The 26,352-nt window shown below is 37.4% G+C and overlaps 1 protein-coding gene and 1 non-coding gene across 24 annotated transcripts in view; both read left to right on the forward strand.

Annotated features, from left to right (window-relative positions):
- Positions 1-21,313, forward strand: part of COL25A1 (collagen type XXV alpha 1 chain) — a 501,341-nt gene extending 480,028 nt beyond the window's left edge. For 3 of the 23 annotated variants that reach the window (XM_043871312.1, XM_043871306.1, XM_043871313.1), the window contains 6 exons: positions 1,930-1,983; positions 3,391-3,417; positions 4,406-4,459; positions 7,815-7,901; positions 10,390-10,428; positions 21,156-21,311. In XM_043871312.1, the coding sequence (XP_043727247.1) occupies positions 1,930-1,983; positions 3,391-3,417; positions 4,406-4,459; positions 7,815-7,901; positions 10,390-10,428; positions 21,156-21,215 (321 nt within the window). In that variant the 3' untranslated portion in view covers positions 21,216-21,311. Of the gene's footprint in view, positions 1-1,929; positions 1,984-3,390; positions 3,418-4,405; positions 4,460-7,358; positions 7,789-7,814; positions 7,902-8,505; positions 8,584-10,389; positions 10,429-14,181; positions 14,732-14,772; positions 15,001-15,356; positions 19,921-21,155 lie in introns of those variants that run through there. The other 20 variants (XM_043871300.1, XM_043871308.1, XM_043871301.1 and 17 more) reach the window with 18 other exon arrangements.
- A 1,022-nt stretch (positions 21,314-22,335) lies between these two features.
- Positions 22,336-22,470, forward strand: LOC122673648. The gene has a single exon (XR_006334770.1). It is a non-coding gene; the product is annotated as a small nucleolar RNA SNORA70 (small nucleolar RNA).
- Positions 22,471-26,352: the final 3,882 nt, after the last annotated feature.

A 26,352-nucleotide genomic window follows, 5' to 3' on the forward strand; every position in this document is an offset into this window, starting at 1 on the left:
TATAAAAGGAGTTTTCCATAGACAAATGCTTCATGACAGCTTAATTCAAATCAGTCACGGTGTATTAATCTTAAAAACAATAAAGCTGAGGTACTTCATCAGAGGAGCAAGGAGGGACTTGGTATATCTTAATAATCTATGGAGATATTTCAGACTAGATCTAGTATAATCCATTGAGTTTTTTCAAATTAGATAGACTCCAAGTTATGTGGATTCTCCTTCTAAATCCCCACCTCCTGCTACACACACACACACACACACACACACACACACACTGTCACCACCAGCACCACTACCTTGTAAAAAAATCATAAATAACACTGCCAGATGGCAGCACTTATTTTGAATAAGTACTCTTTGGGTTGCCAAGCCCTTTTCATTAAAAACAAGACCTCTAACTGTCCAATAACAATGATAGTTCCTATTTACGGACATATTATTTGGCAAAATATAATTTCATATTTTATAATAACATTTAATCTTTAGAAAAATTACTGCAAAATATGCCTTCTTCTGATTTTACAGCTGATGAAATAGACACAGAAAGGTTAAGAAAGTTACTCGAGGCCGCAGGACCAGTAAGTGCCAGAACTGGCATCCAAATTTAAATCTGTTTCATTTCAAAGCCTGGCTACTTCACTGAATGCAACTCCTGTTCTTTCAGTAATAATCAGTAAAAGTTCAACAAGATTTTATTGTATTTATTCCCAGTAATCTCCTCCTGATACTATTTGTGCCTCTAAGCGACCGTGTTAATTAGCACCAACAACTCCTAAATTTAAAGAAGATTGTTAACAGTGACTTGAAATTTGCCCCCATGTGAATCTAGAGTGTAGAGAAACACAGAATAATCCTTGGATCTGTATGCACAGTTATCAGCTGAACTTGTCATTTTACCCTTGAAAAAGAGTTAGCACCTTTAAACCTCCTTAAGGGTGGTGATAAAAGAAGGTAACATTTTCTGTTTGGCCCTCATATAAACATCACCGTTCCTCCTGAAGTTTTCATACTAGACATTGACAGTCAAACTTTGGAGATGGCAGCAGAAGAAAATACTACTTTAAATGCAGAACATTTATTTCTTTATTATCACAATTATATCATATTCCTGGGACCACCTCCAATTGCACTTATTTTTTATAAGCATTCAGATTATTGTCTAAGCCAAGGCAAACTATTCTCCCTAAATAGGTACATGGAGAGAGCAATGAAGGCAGTAAATTCCTACATTATCAAGCATTGAGGAGAAGGCATAAAAGTTTTTAAACCCTCTTTTTCATAAAGGAAGCAAAACATGCACGACTGTATTGATTTGACTAGATTCATTAATTCTACAAATATTTACTGATGTGCCAGACACTATTGTAAGCTGTGGGCATGCAGTAGGAAACAAAGCCAGGATCCGGATACCCTGAGGTGCATATCCTAAAGAGGGACTCAGCAGAGAATAGACAATTTATTACATGGGTATGTCTCCCAGTATGTGAGCACCCTCAAGTAAGATACAACTCAATTTAAGTAGGATGGAGGGGAGGGGAGTCAAAGAGGAAAGGCTTGCTAAAAAGGAGACATTTGATAAGAGGAAAAAAAACATTTTATCCTTACATTTTTGAAAGAGTAGTAACTTAAAATAATTAGTAGTGAATAAACATTTCACATGAATGCCAAAGAAACCCAAGCACAGCACACTAGATAAGCAAGTCCTTTTGCACAGCTGGACGGCGTCAGTCTGACCTACAGCCGTTTCAAAGGTGATTCTATAAAATGCACTTTCTTTTGCTGTATCACTGGCAGCGACCCGGAAGAGCCTGCCTTTTTAGAGTTTTGATAGAATGATGCTTCACATAGAGGTTCTGGACACAAGGCATTAGAGAAAGTGTGTGAATATAGACATTTGTGTATGATTGGAACTCTCATCTTTTATTATAGGGTGAAAAAGGAGCTATGGGAGAGCCGGGACCCCGAGGGCCGTACGGTCTGCCCGTGAGTTCTGTGTCTCGTGGTTTCCCCCAGCATGTGTAGATGATCTGTTATTGGCGCAGTTAACTCTCCCTCATGGGCAGGCTAATCCCGTTAGAGGAGCAAAGAGCAACCCACTAATTCCCTTCAACACCAGTGTAACCGTGTGTTTCAGAGATAGGTCATATTTGTGCCGTATTCTCACACTCAGGTACACTCATCCACGTGTTTCACAAGACTGAGAGGATCAGAGGCTGTCCATGAGATGGACAGGGCTGAGCTGAAAGCAGGATCTGGGGCCATCTGACTGGACCCATAATTGGCCCTCTCTTGGGAGGTCATTGTACCAAAAGTGGGTGTGGAAGCTTTATTTAAAACAACCCTCCTCAGACTTTATCCATTCTCATAGATAGCTTACAAAAACTGTTCTTGCTAATCAAAGTTGTTTCTAAATTGACATTTACAATGGTGTCGCTGTTTCTGACCTTTCTAAATCACTGTGATGACAAGTGATCTTCAAAACAGGAATGTTGATAGTGTTCTATCTTCTGAAAATTCTCAATCACCCCCACTTCACATTGAGAGCCTGGGGTCTGCTTCAGAATATCCTTTTTAGGGTAACTGTGAATGATGCCGTGGGGTAAGATAGGACTTCAGTAGAAGCATATACGTACTGTCATCTCAAGGTTTCTAACCCCTGTGTCGCTTTCACACAGATTGCACGTTCTAGGTTTTATAAACTGAAATAACAGCGTCAGCCATGATTATTTGAGTGCTAAAAGAGATGCTGATTTTGAAATAGATTTCAAAATCTAATTGATGGAATCAAGCATCTTCTCAGCAACTTTTGGGTGGATCCATTGTGTGACCCTAGTCATTGCCCTGAAAATCTGCTCCACAGGGGTGAATGGATAGGGGACCATTCATTCATCTACAAACAGTTTTTAAATTGTGAGCTTCACACCCTCAATATTTATAGACAAGGTTCACATCTAGACAAATTAAAGCTGTATTTAACAAACAGTTTTCACATTCTTTGCTCACTTATAATTTATTAAGCTGTCAAAGTAAAGTAGTTTCGATTTGCGTATTCTACCAGTGCTTGTGTGTTTTTAAATCAACTAAACAGTATTTTTGCTTTTGACTTACGCCTAGATAAATAACTTGGATACCAAGAATTAAACTTCAGCAAAATATCACACTATTTAACCTGATACATAATAAAACATGCTCATGACCCTTAACTGTAACATTAACAGTCACTTCACTTGATTTAGTGAAATTTGCTTTACTAATCAATAGAGGATTTTTTCACTTTTCTGAATTAGTTGTTTTAATACTAGTGTTGCATGTCCAGGCAGCCTTAAATAGAACAATAACCTATTCATGAAACTTAGGAACACTAATGTAGCTACTATGGTTCTTTGGCAGGGGAAAGATGGAGAGCCTGGTCTTGATGTAAGTAAAACATACAATAAACATCTTCCCATTATAATAGATGCTGATGGTCTCCATCATCAATCACAGCGAGAATAGTTCTAATTTTTTTCTATGCACATAGTTACACATACAGCATATATTGCTGTGTATGTAGACAGCGATATGAAATCTACCACTAGTGTCTGCATGAGATAGACATGGAGGCAAAGACCATAATTATTTTGGTACAAAATTAATAACTGACAGTTGATATACAAAATACTTTCCCAAATTAGACACACTCAACATCTGTGGCTGAACCACTTATTTTAAAATATGCATAAAATTGAAACATCTTTTACGTGCTACTCTTAGGGAAATGGTATGTTTATTTTCAAAGCTTTTATACAGTATTTTTCTTTTTAGCATTAAAGTCTCTATATGTCTTATAGTAACATAGTCCTCTGAAAATAATGTTAAAGTCTAGTAACATAGTCCTCTGAAAATAATGTTAAAGTCAATCCCTCTTAAAATGTCTGCTGCTCATCCTGTATTATGTGAACAATAGCAGTAGGAAAAGTGATCGTAGTAATTGTGTATCAGGCATCTGCTGTGTGCAGACATCATTCTGGTACTTTATATACATCTTCAAGTTTAATGCTCACATTGGCAGTTGTGTAGTAAACATTAACCTCATTTTATGATCAAAGGACTAAAATACTGAGGTGAGTGATTTGCCCACAGCCACACAAATCCAAGAACTTGCCAGGATTCAAACTAGGGTCCTAATATTCTCTCCACTATGCATTTCTTTGGAGAAGCAGCAAGAAACCCTTTGTTTATAGATACTTGAGATGTTAGGAAGCTGTTATTTCCAAGTACTACTTTACCCATCTAAGTTTTGAGATTTGGGGCCATGCCATGTGTCTTTATATTTGCGTTCGGAAACATGAAATCTTGTTTCTTTCAATATGGTTTTGCCACAGTTACATCAATAGATCTTTTCGGTTTGCTTTTTATCCTATAGGGTTTCCCTGGTCCACGAGGCGAGAAGGGTGACCTGGGAGAAAAGGGGGAAAAGGTGACCTCTCCCACCTAGCATGTGCCTGTTTGATTTTTCTGCTTCTGTCTGCTTTGCTGCTCACGCTGTGTGATTCTTTCATACATCTCATCTTTCTCCATCCTGTGCTCCAAAAACATACTGATGTCTGATCTAATGAACCAGGTCTCTACAGAGGAATAAAGAAGGCTACACTGAAAGAAATAAGGGCACTGTCAGTGTAGAAGAAAAGAATTATAATCCCCAGAAAACCAGGCTACAATTTTTGGACTACCTGACACCAATTAGTTGAAAAACTGAAGTTTCCAGAATGTGTAAAAAATGAGAGGGGCAGGCATTTATTACATTAATAATATTAAATAGCACAAATCTGCAACAGTCTTCTGGCAGAGCTCACCTAAGCATATAAAGCCAGCACCTCATTTATCTCCACAACATTCCCAGTAGAGACAGGATATGTCCTTTATCTTGATTTTTTTAATTGGAAAATGGAAGACAAGCATTGTTTCTGAGACCCTTACACAGAGACCAGGACTTGTTACCTTCAAACACTGCAGACATTTTAAATGAAGATATTAGGATATTTTATGAGACTGGTTTTTAGGTTCTATCTCAAGATAAATAAGGAGCCAATATCAGGCAAAATGGTTTTATGTCTAGAAGAAAAGTTTGGATTATGGTTATCTTAAACCACTTTTTCTTCTTTGAAGAACAGTTATATATATATATATATATATAGTTATATATATACACATACACACAATATAAATAATTCTTAGCTAATATAAACAATACTTAGCTTCCCACCACTAGGAAAGCTCATGTGAGTGGTTATATAAAATATCACCATCATCATTGTCAATATCGTCACATTTATTGATGTGTTTTTATGTTTTTCCTAGAGCTTTACATATGAGAGTCTTTTAATCTTCGTAACAACCCCCTAAGGCTGGTGTTATCATTGTCCCCATTTCATAGGCAAGGAAACTGAGGCATAAAAAAGTTCTTTTATTCTGAACTGTAAATTGTAACTATAAAATATACATGTTTTGAGATAAAAGCTTTGGGCCCAAGGTGTGTGTGTGTGTGCCTTCAAGATTATAGGCATTTATTTTATACTTACCCAATGGATTTTATGAGTCTAAAACTTCATCCGCTCAAAATAATGTTAGCATTATGAAGATATTCATTCCAATGATCTTTTAAACAAAGAAGAGATTACCAATATTATAACCTGTGAAAACCTAAAGCTACAAATTTAATTCTCAGAATAATGTTAATCACTCAATACAAAAGTATTTCTGTACTTCAGATTCCATTATTAGAAGTTTTATACTTAGGAAATTAGATCCAAAGTGAGCACTTTTGGGGAATAAGTGTAAATCTATGGCTGATTCATATCAATGTATGACAAAACCCACTGAAATGTTGTGAAGTAATTAGCCTCCAACTAATAAAAAAATTTAAAAAAAAAAAAAAAAAAAAAAAAAAAAACAAAGTGAGCACTTTATGTATATCATTGTTTGACATCGGACATAAAAATTAGCAAGAGCCCTTATATATTCATACCCACAAAGACATAGTTGCAAAACTATGCTGATTAATAATAACACTGACACATTATTCTCTACAATAGTATCTGTTTTCCATAAAGCTTGAGGTTCACTAAAATATTGTTGAAAAACGCTCCCCTGAGCCTGTTAAAGTCAGCATTCATATGACAAGCTTTTTCGCTGAATGATTAATCTGAGTTGATTAACCAATCAAAGAAGGAGTGGAGTCCTAATTAATAACACCCAGCACAGTTGGTGTCAGTCACACCTATGTGAAGAGGAGTCCACTGCCTCCCAAATAAGTCTAAATCAATTGTATGTCACAGAACTGATGTTATTTGCTGAAGAAGTATGTTGTTCATCTTGCATGAATGAGCAGTTTACTCCCAAAGCTCCTCCCATCATACTTCCTTTCACACCTGCTTTCATTTCATTTCACCCTGGCATCTCAAGTCTTTGTTTTTGATCGTGATCAACTAAACCACACAGAATTTCTCTTTCCCCGATATTAGAGAAACCCAACTGGTTTTGATTGTGAGCCTTCTGATGCAATCTTTTTGGCACACAGGAGATCAATGTGGAGTTTCACTCACACAGTCAGAATGAATGCATTAATTTGAATGCATATCTCATCTATATCTGTTATGTATGTGTCTTTGAATATTGATGCTGTTTTGCTTCTGGAATTATTCAGATTTACTGTATCTGTCATCCTGATTGCAGAATGAATACACTCATTTAAATATTCTGCACTGCACCAGCTTCTTGTCTATAAATATGCAGAGATATTTATGTTAATGTGAAACAGCTGAGGTACATTCCTTCCTTCTCCTCCTTTTGCCTCCTTTCCTTAATTCCTCCATCCCTGTGATCCACGCAGACTTCCACAACCTTTACCTTGATTCCTAAATACTAATTCCCATGGCTAAATTCCCACTATGTAATTATCCTGCCTACCTCATTTTTAGTGTTAGCTCAACTGAATCCAAACCGCTTTTCCCCTCTGGAACAAAACTTTTTTTTCTTTGCTTTTGTTACCTTGTGAGTAAGCTGGAAACCCATTTACCATTGTGAATACCTGGCATGACATCAATAAGAGTGAATTAAAAAACATCTCTTGGTTTATAAATAAGTTTCTCCAACTGACATTGCTAAGAAATCTTAGCACTTTTAAAATTTATTTACCTGACTCAATAAGGGAAGTATTTGTTTTTAGTTTCCTTAAAAAGAATCTTAAAAGAAAGAGAAGTATCTTTTTAACACACTATGTTTAAATGAGAGCTACAAAAAATGATGTCAGAAAGTTGGATACATTTCAAAAAGATACAAGCTGTTAATATTTTTTCCTTTTCCTCTGGCTCATGTAGCCTTCATCTCTTATAGGATTAGGGGGAAAAAAAGTTGGCAGGTACTGAAAATTGGCTGTGAAAGTCTCCATTCTTTCTCTCAACTTCCCCTGCCACTGGCTGACTTCAACACGGTTGATATCTGCCATCTTCACCGGACCGATGGCGGGAACACCTCATTCACAAGGACCCTGGCAGTGGGTCTAAGTCATCACTGATCCTCCTTTCTGATATGTCAGCTTTTAAGTTCTTCTTTCATCTTGTTGAGTCTTTTTAATGAAATTTTGTATTTCACTCCCTAGAATCCATCGCCACGCTGAAAGTCTGTTTTTTTCATAATGTCATGCCTTATCTAAACCAGAAAACGGTGGTAAATGCCCTTCCAGACTTTCATTGGCTAAACCATCTTTTGAATCACCATTACTTCCCCCCACCCCAAATAAAAACTGTCTTTTATTTAAACCCTTGTATCCACAGGGGGAAAAGGGAAAGAAAGGCAAAAAGGGGCCTAAAGGGGAGAAAGGAGAACAGGGTGCTCCTGGATTAGATGCACCGTGCCCGTTGGTATGTCTGACTTATGCAGCCATCTCCGGGTGTCCCATCTGGAGGCTGAGCTGGGAGAGGAGCAAGCTGGAGGGGCCGTACCAGCGCAGTTCTGACTGGGTCTATTTTCAAAAGACAAAAAGCATTTGATTTTGTTATGGGATCAGAGCCGATTACCAATGCTGTGATACTTTGAGGTGGACAGCAAAGGGACCCACCCATACATATACATGCATCCACTCTCCTGATTGGGGTCTTTTAACGTAGACTTTAAGATCCCTCAGGTTGCCCTGGGGTGTGCCACCCCTTGCCTCTGGCCTCCAGCTCTTCTTGGGTTTCTCAGCAATCAAGGATTGATGTGCATCCAGGGCGTGAACGCGGGATCAGAGGAGGAACCGGGACTGTTCCCTCCCGCTCCCCAGAGCGGGTCCAGGTGCCCAGACAAGCCCTGCTTATAGGACCACATCAAGCCCTGTTTTTTTTGTCCAACCTCGCTGGCTGTTACCTTTCCCTTCAGAGTTGCTCCTCTCCCAGTCTTTTGTTATCGTGGTTATTTCTTTAGCAGAATTTGTGCTCAAGTGATTTCTTCTGTTTAGTAACGTTATGAGTTAATCTTTACAAACAGGGATTCCGTGGCGTTAAGGGGGAAAAAGGGGAGCCAGGCCAGCCTGGCCTGGATGGGCTGGATGCCCCTTGCCAATTGGTACAGTATTTCTCTTTCCTACCACCCTGCATGCCATTCCTTTGTTTATTACGTATTCATCCCTCTCAGTGTAAAGTGGTACTTCCAGAGCAAGCTTTCCATGATAAACACACCACATGCATGTGCATGAGTAGCTCCTTCAGTGACTCTGCAGAGTGAAGAGGGCATGCGCGCGTTTCAGTCAGCGACTGCGAACTAACCTCCTGACGTTGTTCTCACAGCTGACATGGCCGCCATGTCTGTGTTCCGGGGAATGTCCATTTATCCAGTAACTATTTCAAGATGACATTAAAAGGACATTAAAAAAAAGTAAAGATACAGCTAGGCTTTAACTTTGGGTTTTTCCCTTAAAGTTGGCTTTTTTTCTTTACAAGAAATAAAGGCATTTTTGCCACTTCCACTAAATTTCTGTCAGGCTGTAAATAAGGCCAAACCTACAAAGTTAAGCTTCTGTGGTCAAGATTTAACCAGTTTGAGGGAATGTTAAGAGACCATAGAGACGAAAACCAAACTTCTTGAAGCTTCTAAAGGTGGTAATAGTCTGTAGCCCATACCCTCTTCTTTGTCACATAACCTTTTCAATTTAATGGCCTCTCCTTTTGAAACTCACTTTCCTAAAGTAGAAAGATCTTCCCTACCTCCATTTGGCATGAACTCAAAATCCTTCTTACACTAAAATCTAAAATTCTACTGGGTGATCCTTCTCCTTGTACCAATCTGGCATTACCAATTTTTTCCCAAATATAAAGTCATTTTAAGGTGTTCTTTTTTTTTTTTTTTAGCAATTAAAAAGAAAGTATATTCTGACTTTCTGAGATGTAAAGAAACATTTTATTATTGTGTTGATGGTTATATTTGGTCTGCATGTTCTTATATTATTCTTAAGTACTAAAAGATAAATTTATGCTTCTCAAGTCTTTTAAGAGATTGCATAATAGAAGAAATTTTTATTCAGTCAATAATTGCAGTTAGAAGATTTCAATATGATGTGCCCAGTCTTTTATTTTGTTTGCTTGATATTGACAATAAATAATATTTTACAATCATTTTGCTGGGAGAAAACACAAGCATGCTTCATAGTATGTCAGTTCTTGTCTTATTTATATCATTTGTATCTGAAGAGTGCTTACACCTTAAGTGAAAATAAATTTTGCAACATTTAAGAATCTTTTGTTTATTCAGGACTTGTTAATTGGCTTCTGAAGAATTTCAATTAAAAAACTGACAAAGACTCTGGATAAAATTTTACTGTAAAGATATAGACAATACTTATCTTTTAATCCAATCAATTTAATGTTCTACTTTTTCTGCTTTCAATCTAGAAAAGTTGAAAAATACACCATGTGAAGAGCTATAAACTTCAGATAGAAATGGTTCATCACTGATTACTCATCATTATCATGCATTTAGCCATAAAACATAGTGACCAGGAAGAGAAGTTATTTTCATTTATTGAATAAAGATAATTATAAAGTGCATCTTAATGAAATTAACAGAAATAATACAGATTTATTATCTAAAGATATAACTAAGTAAACCACTAAGTTTTACAAATCATTGTTCAACATTAAGGATGAATATTTTTACATTTTATTTATTTGCAAAATGTGTACTCACTTTGGAAAACATTTGAATTTTCTTCATTTTAACTAGTGTTGGGTAGTCTATTGGGGGTGGATAAAAGATGCCTGTGACTAAAGCCACCTAACAGCTATAAATCCATTTTTAAGCCTCTGAGCTTATTAATTATGAAGTATGATCACTTTTGTGGAAGCTGAGAAATTTTTATTCTTCTTTTTAAAATAGGGGCCAGATGGATTACCCATGCCTGGCTGTTGGCAAAAGGTAGGTATTATGGAGTTATTTCTAAAAGAAGCACTCTTCCTTTCTCTTCACCTGGCCTAGCCCTTTCCATTTAGAACAGATTTTTTTTTTTTTTAATTTGACATTCCTGAAATGTGTATGGGTATTAAAAAGCAAAAGATTCCATCTCTGGAGTACCTTTTGATGGTGTTTACTGCTGATTTACTTCTAAATGGATGAGTGAAAATAGTACCTAGCAAACGCTGTAATTTGTACCTCTCCACATTTAATCTTTTCTTCAGGATGGAAAGGGGCAGTGCATCTTGACAATGGTTTGCTTGTGTCAAAATTCTTTTCCTCACACTGTTTAAAATTGTTCTTAATTGTGATTCCTTTTCTATTTATACTCAATTACTTAGATAAAATATGCAAATACATGGTAGAACCCTGTCAATCAATATTAGTCACAAAGCTGAGAAAGCAGAAAATGTAAGAATGACTTTTTCTTCAAAGATGCCTTGATTTATTTAGGAGAATATGGTTATATTTAAGTGGATGTACTTTATGATAAGCAGTTTGCTCTAGACTCTACATCTGGCCACCCATAGTCACTGTGTATATATCCAGTAGAGAAGGGAACTTATTCCTCATAGAGAACCTGTGTACAAAGGCTGTGTGATAAGCCCTTTCATATAGGTGACATCACTTTATTTAATCCTCATCATAATCCTATAGGGTATCACTGGACTTTCCATGTGACTCAGTGGGAAAGAATCCGCCTGGCAATATTGGCAGGAGATGCAGGTTCAATCCCCGGGTCAGGAAGATCCCCTGGAGGAGGAAATGGCACCCGACTCCAGGATTCTTGCTGGGAAATCCCATGGACAGAGGAGCTTGGTGACATAGCTGGGCACCCAGCACAGGGTATTATTAGCCTCAGTGACGCTGATGAAGAAAGTGAAATTCAGAAAGGTTAACACTTCCAAGGGCACAGACCTAGTGTGTAACAGAGCTAGAAGTAGGCAGTGGAAAGCAGTGGCAGAACTGTAAGAAGGGAAGAGGTCTGTGTGCTGTGCTGTTCAGAGAACACCAAACCTTTACACTGTATCGGTGCAAACCTCAGCATAAGGCACTGTGTGGGTGCGACCTAAGGTTAAAGGGATTCCACTGATGCGAAAATGAGCTGAGGGAAGTGTGCATGCTCTTTCATCATTCTGAATTTTTTCCTCTAACATGTGTGGCTTATTCAGTCATTTTTTAAAAAAATTTATTGAAGTATAGTTAATTTAGTGTATAATATTGTGTTCATTCCTTCTGTACCACATTGATTCAGTTATACACATGCATATTCTTTTTCATATTCTTTCCCATTGTGATTTATTGCAAAATATTGAATATAGTTCCCTGTGGTATACTGTAGGACCTTGTTGTTTATCGTTTTTCAGGCAGGTTTCACAGGCAAAACTGTAGGACGGCAGAGAGACGTGGAGAGACAGGACTCTTATTCACCTCTCATCTCATCAACTCTGTTGGTGAGGAGATCCTGTGAAACTCACTCTTGCTTAATACTTTCACACCCCCTTGGCCAGAGAAAGAAAAGCCTCCTCTCCCAGTAGCGTCATTTATTCAGTAGCTTCCCATACTCCACTTTCAGCCTGTCAGACCACTAGCTCCGTCACATCGGAGGTCAGCTGGGTCTTGGGAAGATGATCAGTCTTCTTCACCTGAGAAAACTATCCTTTCACTATCCTTTCATAACCCCTGTTTTCAGAATTTTTAATACCATCCTGAGCTGGAATTACCATATGCTCTTTAACCTTGGCCCTGTAATCTGATCCTGTCATGATTTTTTAATCCAGTCATCCGAACACTTTACATGGAGGGAGATGTGAAAGGCCTACCTTATTCAGCCTCTGACTCTACTCAGAACTGGGGTTCATGTCATTTTCAGCCACTTCTAAACTATGTCCCTTTTGTAAAGGCATAAAAATAATGGCAACAAGCAAAGGATTCATCATCTTGTTGGTTCATAAAATGGCCAAATCTAGTAATATGAGCTAATGTGAGTTGCTCAGAAAATCAGAAATTTCCCTTTTAGGTACTTATTTTTCCACAGAATATATACTATGCCCTATATAAGATTAAGGCTCTCCTAAATCTAGCCTCTCTTTATATAAAGAATATACACATTTAAATCAATTAGACTTCAATAAAATTTTTAAATGGTAAAAAAGAGAATAACTCAGTGATAAAGCTTCAATATTGCTTACCACATTCCCCAACACAATCAAATGCAAACCATTGTGATCATCCTCTCCCAACATCTTCCTGCACCAAAAAGAGAGAAAGGAAACAATTAGACAGAGTTGGTAGAGGCAAACTATTAAATTTAGAATGAATAAGCAAGGTCCTACTATGTAACACAAGAACTATATCCAATCTCCTGGGATAAGCCATAATGGAAAAGAATATATTTTGAAAGTGCATGCATGGGTAAAATTGAGTCACTTTGCTGCACAGCAGAAGTTGGCACAAATTGTGAACCAACAATACTTCAATTAAAAAAAAAAATTAGAAAAATGAAATGTTCTCAGATTTCTCCTGTGGTCAACTTGGCCATCTCAAATATGCTGTTGGTCAAATCAAATTAGTTTTTAAGTGATATTATTAAAAGAAGGCCGGTAGATTACTTAGTCCTGTTTTAGTGGACCACTTTTTTGAATATTAAGTTTAGTAGTCTCTAGAGTGATGCAGGTTCAAACCCTGAGTTGGGAAGATCCTCTGGATCAGGAAATGGCAACCTGCTCCAGTATTCTTGCCTGGAAAATCCCAGGCAGAGGAGCCTGGCAGGCTACAGTCCATGGGGTCACAAAGCATCAGATATGACTGAGCACGCACACACAGTCTCGGGAGCACAGTGATAAATGTTTGACTGAAAATTCAGATTGTAACCCCAGTAGAAAGCACTGCGATTAACGAACAAGTCCTATTGTTTTCATGCTACTCTCAATAATAATTTTTTTCATGTAAAACTGTTTGATCTTTATTTAAATTACTTTTATTTCTAGATATAGTTCAGTTATCTGTATTTGGAGAATAATGATGTATCAATTCACATTGTAATTCGTACAGTGAGTAAAAGGCAGAACTCATGGTTCAGAAAATCCTTACAAGCTATTTAAGGTATCATCTGTCCTTATCAAGAGATTAAAAACCACTTAATAGGAAAAATACCTGTAGCCTTCACATTTTAAAATGTTTCGTGAAATTTTGTTTTTTCAGATAGGGCAGGCTTGCAACAGAATCTTCCTAAAGTAAGGTGACAGATTTTTTAAATTAAGTTTTAAAATCTGGTGGGAAAAAAGAATCTTTAAAATTCTGGAGACTATTTACAAAACACTGGTTTCTCAAAAAATGTATTTGTTTGAAATTTGAGATGAGTGGGAGTGTGGAGAAAAGAAGAATACTTCCTGTACACATTCTCTGACCTTAGCACGATGCAAGTAACACTAAGTGAACTTCATTGCTAGGGATCACAGAGGACCCAGCCTCTTAAGCATACTTAATATAGCGTCTATTTTTACTGGAGAGAAAAAAGCAAATATTTTTAATTAGTGAAATGAAGATGACTCAGGATGAGCCACCATTGTGATGGGGAGATGAGAGATCTTTATCATTGTCCTCTGGACATTCTACTTTTCTCACTCATTTTTCTTTTGAGAGAAAGTCAAGCATGTCACCAAGATCTGCTCTATAAGTTATACCTCAAAGACTTTTGTTCTTCTGTTCTCTCAGACTTAAAACTTCAGCTCCAGGGCAACCTTAGTAATTATGGCTGCCCAGAATGAGGAACCAGACTTTTCTAGATCTTGAGATCACAACAGAACCTGTCATACAGCTTGAAGACTTGACAACAGAGGTCGGTCCCGCACACTCTTCACAGCAGGGCCGGGCCGGAAAGAGGAGATAAGAACCCAAGGACAGTAGACTGTTACAGTTGAGTGTCAGTGAAAGAAGTGGTGTCATTGCACTTGTGTTTTAATGCTTGGAGACGATTACATAAGCCATACATAGAACATGTATTTTAATTATGGTATGTCTGTGATAAAATTCTAATTTTCTGCTTTCCCAGAATAGTTACTGAGACAAACACTTCCCACAGACTTCTCAGTAGCAAAATAAAAATGTGGGTTGAACCTAGGATAAAATGTTTGATGAGTTTTAGAAAAGTAATGTATATGACATATCAATTGACTCATTGATTTAAAAAAAAACAAAAACTTCTATTCAGGGTTCTACCAGTTTTCTTAAAATAAAAGCCATTTGGGAGTTTTTATCCTAAACTACTAATTCTCTATCTTTCTCTTTTTTGTTGTTTTCCTGCAGTGATGAATCTAACCTTCCGAGCATGACGTTGTGTATATAATGGTCCACTTTTTATATTTATAGTTGAAATTGGATTGCAGATTGTACAAGTCTGAGATATGTTTACACGTAGCTGCTTCTTCCTGTTTGCTGTAGTACACACATCCATCTTTTCTTCCCTTACATCTAAAATCGGGCAAGATGTGAAACCAGTAAGAAGCCTGCAGAAAATATAGATCAGTATCTCTTTATCTTATGCGAAGATATGTATTTATATGGACCCAGTGATAGGAATTGATTGTTCTTGCTATTTTCTTACCTTGGGCTTGTTAATTGCATGGGCAAAAAGCACCATGAGATAGTTTACATGAAACTGTGACCAAATATGAACTCAAAGCTATGAAAACATACCATACTGACTGATTTTAGAGTTTATCATCACAGCCCTGCTCACCTTTGCTGTTCATACCCACACACCCATTGAAACTGACTAAAAAAGCATGACCGTGTGCCAAGCCCGCTTGCTGTGCAGCTTCAGATGCTAGCATGCCACGTGATGAGTCATTTGATCACAACGGAGCTTTTATTTCTTTTGTCATCTCAAGGGGGTTACACCGTGGCTTATTGCCAAAAAGTGATAAGGTGGCGGAGAGCACACACACAAATGGTCTTGTATTTTACGGGCGCTGCGGTCCCAGCTACGGATCTTCAGCTTCCAGTATTGTGGGCTCACGTGGCCTCCTTGGTTAAAACGTCCAGGGGCCGAGCTGGTTGCTGACACCAGTTTTCCTTGGGCTCCCCTTGGCAGTGAAGACAAGGAGAGAGGATTGGTTCAGCCTCCTGCGCTGTCTCTCGTGTGACCAAGTAGAAAAGAGGTTTACAAAAAGGCAGGCACCCAGAATAGTGGACTTTTATTTTTTAAATAAACCAAATTCCAGCAAGTGCTAAAATGGGTGCATTTGGAAAATAACAGAGGCATACAGCACTTCTTTGGGGTAGGAGGTTCTTGTAATGGCAGTCCCTGTTCCTGAAGACAAAGCATGTGTGTACATCTCACGAAAGCTTGGGTTGCTGAAGAAATAACAAATCCCAGGAAAGGGGTGGATGAGACAACCCTTCCTGAAGATGTGGGAGAGTTCACCCTGCATTACCTACAGAAGCTGGTGTGAGAGCTTCCCTCCCATCCAAGATCCAATCCGTGCTAAACGTTTTCTACGAACTTCTAGAAACAGATATTTTCCATTCTTTTTAATACTTTTCTCTTTTAGTCCCAGGAATATTCAGGAAACTTTTTTTTTTCAGCTTTTGTCACATTTATTTTGAACAATTGTTTTTTTTCCTTCAAAGCCTTGCAACTTGGTATATCAATGGTCCAGATGAGCTTTTGCTAACTTCTCTCTTGTTCTGAATAATTGAGGAGAATATAAAAGAAGCTCCACTTTCAGTTCGATCATTGTAAAGCATCAAAGTTAAGCCATTTTTCAGGACTTTTTGACTTTTTTTGTAGGATGACTATAACATACATAGTGATTATCAGTTAAGATAAAGTCAAGATTTGGTCACATTTGATAGTATTAACTCATTTCTATTTCTTGTAGTTCTATTGAGATCTAAGTTGTATCTATATTTAGATTTCTTTTATCTTTTTTATATTTCTAAATGTTTGTCTTATGCACAGACCAAATCTGAGATCTCAGAAAGCTGTGAAATATAGTTGCCATTAAGAGTATTTTTTCAACTACTTGCTCAAAAGTTACCTAACTGTATTACACTGAGCATTTCTTTGCACAGTAAAGAGTTGCTAGCGTGTTTTGAAATGACTTGTTCTAGTGGAAGGGTTACATTAGGAGGAACATCATCAATGAACAGTCACTCTTTCAACCCATTGGACAATATAATTTCTCATTTCAGGCCACTTTGTTGGAAATTTTCTGGTTTCATGTATAGGTTTTCACCAGCAGAGGGGAAATTACCTCACCATTGGCTTCTGGTGACAACAGTTAGGATATGATTGTAAGACAGGGATCCTAAGATCCTTATGATCTCTTTCAGATTATTTAACCAAATGCTCAGTTACACAAAATGCCTTCTTTTTGCTTCGATTACGTTTTGGAGAATTGAAAGATGTTTGAACGAATCTATCAATCAAGTTGGTAACATTTTTAGTAACATTCCACACTCCGAAACCAATTTAGCCTTTTTCGAACAAAAGAGGGCATTTTCTACCCATCTCTTGTATGAGCTGGCTAGGATATGGTGTTTTTTCAATGTCTGAAAAAATTTGTCTTAAATGGTTTGGAAAAATGAACTAAAGCGGGTAAAGCTACAATCTCTTCAGGAAAACAAACAGTAGTGTCTTGAGAAAAATCTGGTGGCTATATTTCTTCCTATCTATCTTTCTTCCTACTCCTCTAGCAGAAAGAGGAATTGAGATGGATCACTACTTAAAACTTGCACAGCTTCAAAAGAGAATACCTCAACATCAAAAGAGAAACATTTCACGTACAAAAAATATATATATTTTTTAAACACAGCCCTTTAGAATACTGTTCTATCCTATATGTAAATTGAGGTTTTGCTCCATAACTGATTTGACAAAATTGATTTTTATTCCATGATTAAACTATCAATATATTTATTTCTTTGGGGAAAACCAAAGGACCGTGGTCCTCCTCTTTGTTCCATGGAATTACTAGGTCTTAACCGCCATGCATAACCTTCAGCTTTTGTTATTAAAATATTTAAATCATCCATTTTGTTATCAACGTAGAAAATCCGCAAGTAATTGCTTAATGAACTCATGAATGTGTCCGCTGATATATGTGTTGGCAGATACATATCTTTCTTTAAGTTTTCTTTCTTTTAATTTTTCATTGGATAGAAGATTAAGAAAAAATACATGAAAGACACATTGGAAATAAGTCAAGATCAGGTTCTATTTCTGATAAGCATCTTTAAAGAATGTCAAATTGGTATGTGTTTTAGATTTTAAGTTGTTTTCCATTTATGTTGGTGCTAATGTATTTCTTTTTCTTTATGGAAAATGCAATTCTACTATGGATAATTTCATTTCTCTGTTTAATAGCATTCCTAAACTGTTAGTGTGTGATTTTAATTTTAAAGTTTATGGATTTACTATAATTATGGTTCAATGACCAGTCTTTCTTAATGTAAAAGAAAACAAAACAGCGTACCCTTAGATGATGCGTGTTTATTTGGATGGTGAATCCTCTTATTTCATGTTCATTTCATGTACCATATGCCTTTATCACCTTTCATCTTTTAGCTTATATAATTTGATCGAGTGACAGAACCAACATTAGACAAGTCTGCATACATTCATAGAGTACCTAACACATAAATATGCTGAAATTTTTCTTCTAGTTTTCATTTTCATTATGAAAAGCAGTCATGAAAGGTTTTTCTTTCTTATTTGATTTCATAGAAAACATGAGAATATCTTTAATTTCTACCAAAAATTATCTGTTCTTAAACCCTGTGCATGACGTTCTGATGGGACAGTAAGAACTCCGATTCACCCAGTAGTTCAATCTATATATGCTTTGTCTACAACATATATATATATATATATATATATATACACCTCTCTGCTAGTTTGGAAATAATCAGCATGATCAAATTAATGGAAAAATTAACTGGCATCATATCTTTATCACTTAGAAAACATGCTTAATTTTCCAAAGTTTTATTTTTAATGTTTCTGTTGTAGCATAAAAAGTTAACACAATATTTCATTCTTTTTTTTTTACCATTATATATAATCTTGCCCAGAAATAAGCAATGCTTGTTAAGGTGGATGATATTTTTATGTCTCCTAATAAATGATCATAGGAACATGCAGATATTGATATTTGAAATCTTGTTTTTCTCTACTTCTTGATAATGAATTTATATTAATAGTTACTATTACCAAAAATGAACTTTAAAATTTTTTACCAAAACAAACAAAAACCTTGCTATCTCTAAAAAGTCAGGACTACAACAACTTAACCTTATATTCTCAAAAATAATGATTAAGAACAGTCACTTGTGATTCTGGCTGTTAAAACAATTCATTCCTAATGGAATTAACATACTTGACCAGTTATGATTCAGCTAAGTTATTTTAGAATATAAAGACCTTCAATCCCTAATCTTTTCCATTTTTGTTGAAATAGCTTCATATCAGCTGGATTTACTATATGCCATAGCAGAGATACCCTTACAACTTAAATTTTAAGTGGGTTTTGTTTTTGCTAATTCAATACTGAAATATTTTAATGGCATTTCTCATTTTTTAATGTATTTAAATGCAGAAGTTATCCTATGCTGCTTATTGACAAAATTGTCCTTTGGGGAATAAGACTTTTTCAACCTGACCTTTTACATTTGATTTACTGATAACAAAGTACCAACATTTCTCAAAATGCAGTGGATTTTCTCATATATATCAGAAATATTAATAAATTGGATTCACTAAAGAATGTCTTACATATTATTGACATTTATGTGAATATTCTTTATACTGTTGTAAATGTTTCATGCAGTTTAATAACATTTTTAAAAGATGTATGTATCTGATTTTCCTTTAGAAAATATATTTTTATTTGTATTTTTTACATTTTAAAGTTCATCTCTATGTGCAGCTATTTTTATATTGCCAAAAAAAATCACATAAATACAAAATGAGAGAAAATGCAAAAAAAAAATATTTTGGCAAGCATTACACTGCATATTTTTCTTAATGTTTTGTGGGCCAGTCTCATATAATTGATTATTCTAAGAATGTGTTGTGTCTTACCACTGTAAATATGGCACAAACCTGTTTTTCTTGGTAGTGTAAATAATTGAAAGATTGAATTCTCCCTGTTTGATTTCTTGTTTCATTTCACTATCATTTCTCCAGCTGAGATTACTGAATCAAAAGACACAAATGGTTTTTGATTTGCAGCCTGGAGATAACTGCCTTGTGTTCAGTTTCTAATTTGTTTTTATTTGCTTTTTTAACTTGTTTTCAGGGTTCCTAGTTTGTGAGAAGTTGATCTTCATAATTATTTTTACACTATTTATGACTTATTTTCATAATGTAAAAAGTGTGTAATTATTACAATATTAATCCAAACATGGTCATGAATTGTATTGTTATAAAGCTTTATTGATGTTCACGAACACCTTGGTCTGTCTTCTCTGATTTAAACACGGTCCATGAAGAATTTTATTCTACTTTTCTACAGTATTGTAACACTACCATTCAATTTAGTGCTTGGTTACAGTGATTTTCTACCAAGAAAAAAAGACATACTTTCTGTTAATTAGATAGTGAAAACTATACTGAGCTTCTCCTCCAAATTCCCTTTTCTTCCAGAATTATTCATCTTGAATTAAACTCCCTTATATTCAGCTGACTCTTATCTGTACCACATCAAATCAGGGATTAGAATGTAGTATGTTTTCCATTATGGTTTATTACAGGATATTGAATATAATTCTTTGTGCTATACAGTAGGACATTGTTGTTTATCCATTCTATAAGTAATAGTTTGCATCTGCTAATCCCAAACTCCCAATCCTTCTTTTCCCCATCCCATCCCCCTTGGAAACCACAAGTCTATTCTCTGTCTGTGAGTCTGTTTCATCATTATCTTCATTTGTGTCATATTTTAAATTCCACATATAAGTGATAGCGTATGACATTGTCTTTTCCTGACTTACTTTGCTTAGGGTGATAATCTCTAGGTCATCCAATGTCACTGCCAATGGCATTATTTCATTCTTTTTTATGATTGAGTGATATTCTGCTACTCATGCTCTATATCCATTGTATGTATATACCACATGCTCTATATCGCCTGCCAATGGACATTTAGGTTGCTTCTGTGTCTTAGTTTTTGTCAGTAGTGCTGCTATGAACCTAGTGTTGCATGTATCTTTTTGAATTATAATTTTGTGTGGGGGCTTCCCTGATGGCTCAAATGGTAAAAACATCCACCTGCAATGTGGGAGACCCTGGTTTGATCCCTGGGTTGGGAAGACCCCTTGGATGAAGGCATGGCAGTCCGCTCCAATATTCTTGCCTGGAGAATCCCCATGGACAGAAGAGCCTGGTGGGCTAGAGTCCATGGGGTCACAGAGAATCGGACATGACTGAGCGACTAAGCAGACACATGCCCAGGGGTGGGATTCCTGAATCATATGGTAGCTGTTTTTAGTTTTCTGAGGAACCTCCATACTGTTCTCCGTAGTGGTTGCACCAGTTTACATTCCCACCAACAATATATCTCCTGCTTTTCTTTCTCATTTTCTTTTGCCAGATCTTTCCCCTCTACCTGACCATTAAATGATAATCCTCAGGATTCTGACCTCCATGCTTCTTTTTCTCTTCTCCACCATATTTTTTTCTCCAGGAAAGCTCATTTACTCCCGCAAAGGTCAAGTTATTATCAGCAATGCAGATTTTCTTCTGACTTCCAAACCAACTATTACAGACAAGTCTACCTGGATGTCCCACAGGCCGCCCTCATCTTCACACCTGATTCTCTTCCAAGCTTCCATAGCATAGTGAATGTACTGTCCCCTACCTGCCCTCTAAGCAAACATGATGGAAGCATCAGAATCCTTCTAGATACCACCTGCCTCTCATTACCCACCCGCTGCTGCGCACAGGCAGCATCTCATTACCAAATCCCTTCAATTCTATCTCCCTAATATCTTCTGAGATCCACCTCCTTTGTCCTCATCCCCATTACCATTGCATCCATCTAGACTCCCCCCAGTTCTTTTGGGGGGACTTTTAGAAGAACCTTCTAAATGGCCTCCCTGCCTCTAATAACCAACTCCCCTCCACCTCATATTCCATGTCACTCTGACAGTGATGATAGATTTAAAGAAAGCAAATATGGCCATGTCTTATTTATGAATTTATCTTTCTATTTCATTTCCTATAGAATCTGAAGTAAATTAAACAAACACTTATAAAGAAATTAAATACATACATTTAAAAATAACCAAGGAAACCAGACTTAAACAAAGTTCGAGGTCACAAAGAAAGTTGTAATGAAAAGATATGAGTTAAAATTGTGTGACTCTGAGCTTCCTGGTGTCCATAACAAAAAAATAAGAAGTATGTCAATAATATGTTTACATCATCTGTAAAGTGAAAATACTACTTCCTCAAAAGAATCAAAGCTGATTGACAAAAAATACCTTATGTGAGATTTCTCATGGAGGGTACTATTGTTTAGGGCACAACTACAATGAACATAGCAGATTTTTGTAATGTTCTTCATTATACATCAAGTGCATGTGCCAAAACTGTCAATGAAAAAAGTGATTCAGAAAACTAACCACACCATTCCCTTGCTTAAAATCCTCTGTGGCCCCCTATTATCATGCAGATATTTACTTGGAAATAAAGTACCAAGCCCTTTGTGATCCCACTCTGCCTAACATCATTTCCTGCTGGTCAGCAACCCTCACCCCATGTTAAACCATATGAGGATCCTTTTGCCTGCTTCCCAGGCCTGAAACAGTCTCCATCCCATCCTCACCATCCATCTGAAGAATTCTTGCTCTTTTTTTAATTTTTTGCAGCTAGGTAAGCTGACCTTCCTTTTTTCCCCATGGGGGCCCAGTGTGCAATAGCCACAAACAGCAGCCTCCTTGGCGGTGTATGCAGCCTGTGGCCTGCATGGGCTGCCCTAAGGGGCCTTGGAGACAGCCCTTCTGGTGGACATTTATAGTCGGCATCTATCTCCAGTCTAGGCTCCAGAAGGGTATGCGTGGCGCCTTTGGAAAGCCCCAGGGCACAGTAGCCATTAACCAAAACATTATGTCCATCCACACTAAGCTGCAGAACAAGGAGCATGTGGTTGAGGCCCTCTGCAGAACCAAGTTCAAGTTCCCTGGCTACCAAAAGATCCACATCGCCAAGAAATGGGGATTTACTGAGTTTCTTATGGGTGAATTTGAAAACATGGTGGCAGATAAGCAGCTTATCCCAGACGGCTACAGGTCAGATACGTCCCTAATCATGACCTCTGGACCGATGACGGTCTCTGCAGTCAGGAGAGCCTTAGTGCCGTCCCTTCCTCACTCAGAGTTTTTGTTGTGTGCTCGGTCGTGTCCGACTCTTTGTGACCCCATGGACTGTAGCCTGCCAAGTACCTCTGTCCATGGAATTTTCCAGGCAACAATTGGAGTGGGTTGCCATTTCCTACTCCAGAGGCTCTTCCTGACCCAGGGATTGAACCCATATCTCCTGTGTCTCCTGCACTGGCAGGCGGATTCTTTACCGATGAGCCACCTGGGAAGCCCCCTCCTTAAGCATCAGTTCAGTTCAGTTCAATCACTCAGTCGTGTCTGACTGTTTGCGACCCCATGAATCGCAGCACGCCAGGCCTCCCTGTCCATCACAAACTCCCGGAGCTTACCCAAACTCATGTCCATCGAGTCAGTGATGCCATCCAGCCATCTCATCCTCTGTCGTCCCCTTCTCCTCCTGCCCCCAACCCCTCGCAGCATCCTTAAACATCAGTTAGTTCAGTTGCTCAGTCGCGTCCGACTCTTTGTGACCCCATGAATCGCAGCACGCCAGGCCTCCCTGTCCTTAAGCATATCCACCAGTAAATCCTACTTTTCTGTCAAAGAATTCTTGCTCTTTCAAGACCCAATCCATGTGTCAACATCCCAAACACCCCTTCCTGCCCACTTTAAATTCTCCATCTTCTATGCTCCAATAATTACTTTTATTTGTCACTGCTGAAAGACTTATCAAGTTGTTGATAATTACATGTTTATCTCTCTCTTCTACTAGATGGTGTACCGAAGATGAACCCAATTTTTATAGATTTTCCGTAAATATTTTTAAATGAATAGATGAGAGACAAAAGTTACAAAAACAACAAACTCACTTAGACTTGCCTATTTTATTAATGTACACAATGGATAAAGCACCCATCTTTCCTGGGCAATAGAAATGTTTTTGTTCAATGAGGTGACTCTGGGTGGGCTCCTGGATGGGGACTGATCATCAGAAAGACCAAATCATGATTAGACACCTTGGAATTTTCAGGCCTAATCCCCCATTCTTATGAGAAAAGAGAAAGGCCTGAAATGGAGTTAATGTCTTTGATGAACCACCATAAAATTCTAATAGTATGGGGTTCAGAGAGCCTCTAGGTTGGTGAATGCATGGAGATTTGGGGAGACTGGCGGACCCTAAAAGGGCATGGAAGATCTATGCCCTTCCCACATACCTTCTCATATGCATCTCTTCCACCTGGCTCTTCATCTATATCCTTTTATAGTCAATTAATAATAAGTAAACTTTAAAAAAAAAATTCTCTGACCTTACCTCTCATCATTCTCTCTCCTGTAGTTTTACAACCTGCCCTTGTCTTTCAGTTCTTCAACCAAGCTCTTCTCTGTCACTTCCAGAGCCCCAGTCTGTCACTTTTTCATCCCTTCTTCACCTAAAACCCCACTTCACCTCCCTAACTCTTATGTACCCTTCGTGTCTCAATTTAGACATTCTTACCTCTGTGCTTCCTTTGCATTTTGGATTTGATTTCTCACAGCACTCTCATGGTGCTCTTCCACAGAGAGTCTGTGTTGTTTACTCATTAGTCCTCAATGTCCAGCACAATGCCTGGCAGGGAGTTGGCACTCAATAAATATCTGTTGAATAAATAAGTGGAAGAAAGCAATAACCCAAAGGGATACAGAACAAACCATCCAAGGATATTATGAGCAACTGAGTGTGAAACTATGAAACAGTGAGAATACAATCTTGCCAAAATTGCATGATCATTCCATTAACTCGGACATGATAACATAGTTCTATAGGCCTGTTCTTTTCTGTTCTCTTACATCAATATTGAATCAATATCAACATCAAATAGTGAAAGCAAAAAGGACTTAAGGGATCTATTCCTTATTTCTTTTGGACCAAGTTGTGTTCTCTAGAAATATCATATGAACTAGTAATGGGTATTCCACACACACACAAAAAAAAATTAAATATAAGAATATGTACTGTAATGTCCATGAAAAGGATAAAGGATACAGTCTCCAGAGAACACTTTGGAAAATGCTGCTCTACAATAGTGTTTGATCTAAATCAACACCTGCCACGGCTCAGACATGCAGGCAGTCCGCATGCCTCGTGTCTTGTCTTGTAGCTGTCAGTATTTCTATCACAGGGGCTGCTCCAAGAAGCGACTCTATTCAAAGCTGTCCTCGTCCATAACACCTCACTCTTTGGCATGCTTTTCCATTCCACCTTTTCATCTTCATTGCTATCCTCGATCCTCGCTCACATCTCCACTCTAAAATGTACCGGGATTCGCTTGAATTGGAACTTGATTTGAGTGTCGACTCAAATCTATCATTCAAGGCAATGACAAGATCCAAGAGTAATAAAGTCCCATGTGGAAAATGTGTTTCAGCAGAGCACATAATAGGCAGCCAACCAGACACAAACTTTTCTATCTAATTTATGAGTTTGTACTTAGAAGTGGAAGGGGAGGTTGGAATATGAGAACAAAAAAAGCAGGTGAGCCACGTTTATATTGAACCTGTATATCAAGTCCCAGACTGAACAGATAGGCACATTGATGTTGTCAGACTGTGGAAGAAAGAGCTGTTGACTCCATCTGTGGCTGAAATGATGGGTAGATAAACAAAATATCAACTAGCTGAGTCACATGGTGTTGAATAACTGTGGAGTTTCCTATTCAGCCTCCCTTTCATAAAATATCAGTAAAAACAAACATAAACAAATGCAAGGGATAATGGAAAAATTGGTTTAAAATGTTGGATGAGAGAATTTATCTTTAAAGTTTTCAGTGACGTATTTTGCACTATTGGCTACTTTAAATTTACTGTCCATAATTTACTATCCACAATATATTGTCATAATCAGCTCTCACTTCTCTTTTTTAATTCATCTAACCATTTTAGCAGTGCTCTACAGAGAGTTCCACAACAGTAAAGATACCTTTTCTACTTTAAGGGCCAAAGGACTCATTGATTTTAAAAGAGTACTTTCCTCCCTGCCTCATCACCCCTCCCAAAAATATAAGATGGGGGAAAAAATTCTAATTATGTTATGCTCTTGATACCAGAAAAGAGGGAGGGAGAGAAATACATAACAAAAGAATGGGGAGACTGAAATATAGCTTTTGATAAAATTCAATAGCTATTCCTGATAAAAAATGAAAAGAATTGAGTTTCCTTAACATGAGATAGGGATGACTATATTAGAAACCTATAGCAAATATCTTTCTTTTTTACTTTTTTTTTGGCCATGCCACACAGTTAATAGGATCTCAGTTCCCCAACCAAGGATGGAAACTGCACTCCCTGCATTGGAAGGGCAGAGTCTTAACCACTGGACAACCATGGAAGTCTACATATTTCTTTAAAAAAAACAAAACAGGAACACTTTCTTGGGAATTGCCTGGAAGTCCAATGGTTAGGCCTCTGCACCTTCACTAGAAGGGACCCAGGTTCAATCCTTGGTTGGGGAACTAAGATCCTGCAAGCCATGCCCAGTGACCAAAAAAAAAAAAAAAAAGAATCACCACAATCTACAAATATATT

Source organism: Cervus elaphus, chromosome 17, assembly GCF_910594005.1.
Source record: "Cervus elaphus chromosome 17, mCerEla1.1, whole genome shotgun sequence".
In the NCBI taxonomy this organism is placed as follows: domain Eukaryota; kingdom Metazoa; phylum Chordata; class Mammalia; order Artiodactyla; family Cervidae; genus Cervus; species Cervus elaphus.